The 4,809-nt window shown below is 39.9% G+C and overlaps 1 protein-coding gene across 1 annotated transcript; it reads left to right on the top strand.

The window, feature by feature from the left end:
* Positions 1-3,368: 3,368 nt before the first annotated feature.
* On the top strand, positions 3,369-3,857 carry LOC127530137 (TMF-regulated nuclear protein 1-like). Its single transcript, XM_051936210.1, has one exon. It carries the CDS (start codon positions 3,369-3,371, stop codon positions 3,855-3,857), a length of 489 nt encoding a protein of 162 aa, XP_051792170.1.
* Positions 3,858-4,809: the final 952 nt, after the last annotated feature.

Here is a 4,809-nt window from a genome sequence, read left to right as displayed (position 1 = left end):
TCAATCGGATTCAAGTCTGGGCTCTGGCTGGGCCACTCAAGGACATTCACAGAGTTGTCCTGAAGCCACTCCTTTGATATCTTGGCTGTGTGCTTAGGGTCGTTGTCCTGCTGAAAGATGAACCGTCGCCCCAGTCTGAGGTCAAGAGTGCTCTGGAGCAGGTTTTTATCCAGGATGTCTCTGTACATTGCTGCAGTCATCTTTCCCTTTATCCTGACTAGTCTCCAAGTCCCTGCTGCTGAAAAACATCCCCACAGCATGATGCTGCCACCACCATGCTTCACTGTAGGGATAGTATTGGCCTGGTGATGAGCGGTGCCTGGTTTCCTCCAAATGTGACGCCTGGCATTCACACCAAAGAGCTCAATCTTTGTCTCATAAGACCAGAGAATTTTCTTTGTCATGGTTTGAGAGTCCTTCAGGTGCCTTTTGGCAAATTCCAGGCGGGCTGCCATGTGCCTTTTACTAAGGAGTGGCTTCCGTCTGGCCACTATACCGTACAGGCCTGATTGGTGGATTGCTGCAGAGATGGTTGTCCTTCTGGAAGGTTCTCATCTCTCCACAGAGGACCTCTGGAGCTCTGACAGAGTGACAATCGGGTTCTTGGTCACCTCCCTGACTAAGGCCCTTCTCCCCCGATCACTCAGTTTAGATGGCTGGCCAGCTCTAGGAAGAGTCCTGGTGGTTTCCAACTTCTTCCACTTACGGATGATGGAGGCCACTCCGCTTGGTTTGTGCTCTGACATGAACTGTCAACTGTGGTACCTTATATAGACAGGTGTGTGCCTTTCCAAATCATGTCCAATCAACTGAATTTACCACAGGTGGACTCCAATTAAGCTGCAGAAACATCTCAAGGATGATCAGGGGAAACAGGATACACCTGAGCTCAATTTTGAGCTTCATGGCAAAGGCTGTGAATACTTATGTACATGTGCTTTCTCAATTCTTTTATTTTTAATAAATTTGCAAATTTGCAAAAATCTCAAGTAAACTTTTTTCACATTGTCATTATGGGGTGTTGTGTGTAGAATTCTGAGGAAAAAAATGAATTTAATCCATTTTATGAATAAGGCTGTAACATAACAAAATGTGGACAAAGTGATGCGCTGTATACAATAATGGCTGAAAAAGGTCAACAAAATTACTCGTCCTTTACTAATGGAAGCTTATTTCTTTACTTCACAAATATATTGCCTACTGCTGCTGGTGGTATGATAATATATGCATGTGCTCCAGTTGTCTAATGAGGGAAAGATTGAGCACGTGCGTAGTATGCAAGTAAGTGACAAGCTGAACAGACATTATAGGCATACAATTAGTTTGTAGTAAGCATTTAGTTTTTCCCCTTTTATTTACAGATCAATTGCGATCAGTGAGTTTACTCACTCAAAAATGTTTTGGCACTTCATTCTGTTTCATCGTGGTTTGACTCTATTGCACACTCCGCCATTTTAATTTTCTGAGAATTTTTTTAATGTGAGTGCACATGACACGGAAAAAGCAACATACAGGTGGCTTGGCTGTTTCAAAAATCTAAGGCTTTTATTAAAATGCACTGCAGTGTAATCGGTTTAGCTCACATTTATTATTATTTGTACAAAGTACAGTGAAATTCTATGTGTGCTCTTTACCACCATGTGTTGCATAATGTAATAGGTCTAAAGTAGAAACCATTTAGCAAAAAATTATTATATGATTTGACATCCATCGGTCTTTTGTAATAAGCCATGGCAGAACATAACTGCTGAAAAAGCAGAATTGCAGAATCAACAATAGGATAATAACTGAATATAGCTTGGTATTGAGCAAGAAATGTATCCTTACCTCGAGAAGATAGTACCAAGAATCTGCGATGAAATGTATTTTTTCCTGTTTACTTTTGTTTTCAAATATGCCCCAGAAATATGGAAAACACGTTTTGTTAAATTGAAACCTTTGCTCCATCAAAGTGGATATATTCAGTAAATTTTAAGGCTTTTTCTCACATTGAGACACTGGTACTTAGCTCCATTATAAAGTACAAGAACGGGCTGGATATATTTTTTTAAATTTATATAATATGCTTCATTTTAGAACATAATTTAATGTGGAAAATTAATATATACCAGGGCTGTGAAGAAATAATTTCAACTTGAAATATACCAAACTTTATCGTTTAACGAGGCCTAATGAAAAATTGTCCCGACAGTCACCAAGTGAAAATGAGTGTGAGGATCAGTGTCAGGATTCTGCATTTTGCTTAATAAAGTTGCCTTTCTTGAATACTTGTCTTCTTTGTTACCCTTACTGCTTGATAACATGTAGGAAAAAATGAGGAGTATCAGAAGCTGATACTGTTCTGACTTGAGTCTGCTTTCTGTAGACAGGAATTCTGTTTCTTTTACCACATATTACATTTTTATTTAAATTTTGTGTGACATTTAAATTTGCATAGCTTATCCCAGCAGTTAATTACAAGGCTGGTACCAAACCTGAAGAATGTGGCAGTCCATTCTAGCTCACACTGACTGCAGGTTTAGGCCTGCTAGTCAGCTTAACAGTGTGTCGTTGAAATGTGTGTAGGAAGGTGTAGCCCACAGAAATGAAGCAGAGCATGCAAAAACTACTTAAAAAACACAGAATAGCTGGCATTCTAACTGGGTACATGTGCTGCAATTACATCTGTTTTGATTCTTTTATAGATAAAAAAAAATAATTGTTGTACTACTTGTTCAATTTGTAATTTTTCATATGCTATATATAGAGGTTTTGAGCAATAAACTTGTTAAATAAAATGGGAGTGATTTTCTGTGCTTAGTGATATTCCACCACTAGTACTCCGGAGGAAACGTAGGCTGGTTCGATAACACCTTCTGGATGCACAAGGGAATTGTGCCTAAACAAACCAAGCCTGGGAGCTTAGCACGCCTTCTCTTACCTCCTGAGACCAACCATCATTTACGTCACAACTTCGTTGCTATAGGCAACCCTCAGCAGTTGGGCAGGGGTCCTGAGAGGGAAGGAGAAAAGCAGGGAGTAAGGAAGAAAACATTCTGCTAGAGAAATGCAGCTTGTTACAGCATCTGAAAAAGGGGGCTAATGAGTACAACAGAGGGGCTGTGCCAATTCTAAAATAGGCATTTAACAGCTACTCGTCACTGAATTAAGAGCCAATAGCAGGACAAAAAGGGTGCTCTTGGCTTTCTGACGCTGCATCCAGCATCCTTTATTAATGAATGAATTGTGAGAGCTGCTCAGATTCCAGAAGGCTCCGGTGTACCGTAACTGATACAGACAACGAAAGAAGGCAACGTGTATCCAGACGTCAAGGTTTTGTGTGTGCTTTTTTATTTCTCTTTGCTAAGTAAAGAATTTCAGTTGCTAAAATGAAAGGGCACTTTCCTGACTCTTCTAACTCTGAGGGCCCAGGTCCGAAGAGTAAAACGCCATCCCGACGTTCCATTTCGCTTGGAGATTTCCAAAGACTGGGAGCTAACTCAAGGTCGGACTCTGCTGCAGCAGGAGCTTCCACAGCACCCTCATCCAAACTGGTTACCCCCAGCTCCAGTATGGAATTTGAAGCTGCACGGCGGAGATTGCTAGAGGTGGAAGAGAGACAACGGGTGATTTTGGAAATGGAGAGCCGGCTGCAGGAGCTCCATGATATCTTTGTGCAGTCTGAACAGGAGGTTGTGGAGCATGGGGAGCTTGTTGCTCGTATCACAGGGGCAGCTCAGCAAGGAGAACTTTATATTGCAGAAAACAGCCAGAACTTGAAGAAAAAACTGAAATTTAAGAAGCATCGGCCAACAATTATCTTTGCCTCCATGTTAGGACTCCGAACCTGTTTACCATGGCCAATGAAACTAAAATAACCAAATGGACTTGGGCCTCATTTTTATGGAGCACATGTACCTTGCTGTGGTTAATTTGAGAACACTTTGGCTTATCATTTTAAGCTGCTAAAAATGGGACTCACAGGTCCAGGTCAGTACCTTCAAGGATGGTGTACCATATACCTTTTCTGATGATGCCTTGATGTGTAGGACTTTACAGATCTAAAGTTAATTTCTCTCTTTAGGAAGAGAATTTCTAGCCTTCAATTGAAGGTTTTTGCAAAAAGCTGAATAACTTAACTAAGTGCTACAGGTTCTACTATGCTGCTGTATTGTGTCATATGAGGCATGAATTCACTTCAGAATGAGATCAACATTGAAGATTGTACAGTGAAATCATCTGTCATTAATATGATGTCTAATCTTTATTATACTCAGGTATATCCAGCCACTCTTATGATTGCTACATGTCTGTTTTTTTTCTGCTAGTTGTTACTGGAGCAACAAGTAGCTTTTTCCTATTCTAAAACTGTACCCTGAATGTTTCAAATTGATTTTATTCATTTTTGAAAATAGCAGTCTACTGGAACAACAATGTTCTGAATAGCACTAAATTCCAGTCCTAGCCTTTATACTGTATATTGATTAATGAACAGCATGAGTGTGTAAACCTGACTGGTTTCATGTGTGGCTAAAAAAACTGACTCGTTCTTAGATGAAGATTCAGGTATGGGGGTTCTAGGGTACAGAAGTTGTATTTTACACTGTTGTTTTGCTGCATTACACCTCTGTTCATGTGAAATCTTCCTATAGTTAAGGTGCTGCTGCCTCCTGGAACATAAGCGTAATATGTTTAAACAAAGATTCAATTTTAAAGTGATAGTTTGCTTGTTCAATATATATTTTACATGCACCTCAAAAAGACCACCTGAAAATAATTAAGTGGTTCGTTTTTTGCCATTTTGAACAAATGTATATTGCTGTCCTTCTT

The sequence above is a fragment of the Erpetoichthys calabaricus genome, chromosome 14, assembly GCF_900747795.2.
Source record: "Erpetoichthys calabaricus chromosome 14, fErpCal1.3, whole genome shotgun sequence".
In the NCBI taxonomy this organism is placed as follows: domain Eukaryota; kingdom Metazoa; phylum Chordata; class Cladistia; order Polypteriformes; family Polypteridae; genus Erpetoichthys; species Erpetoichthys calabaricus.
Note: the sequence above shows the minus strand (reverse complement) of the source record. Positions and strands in the feature narration are given on the sequence as shown.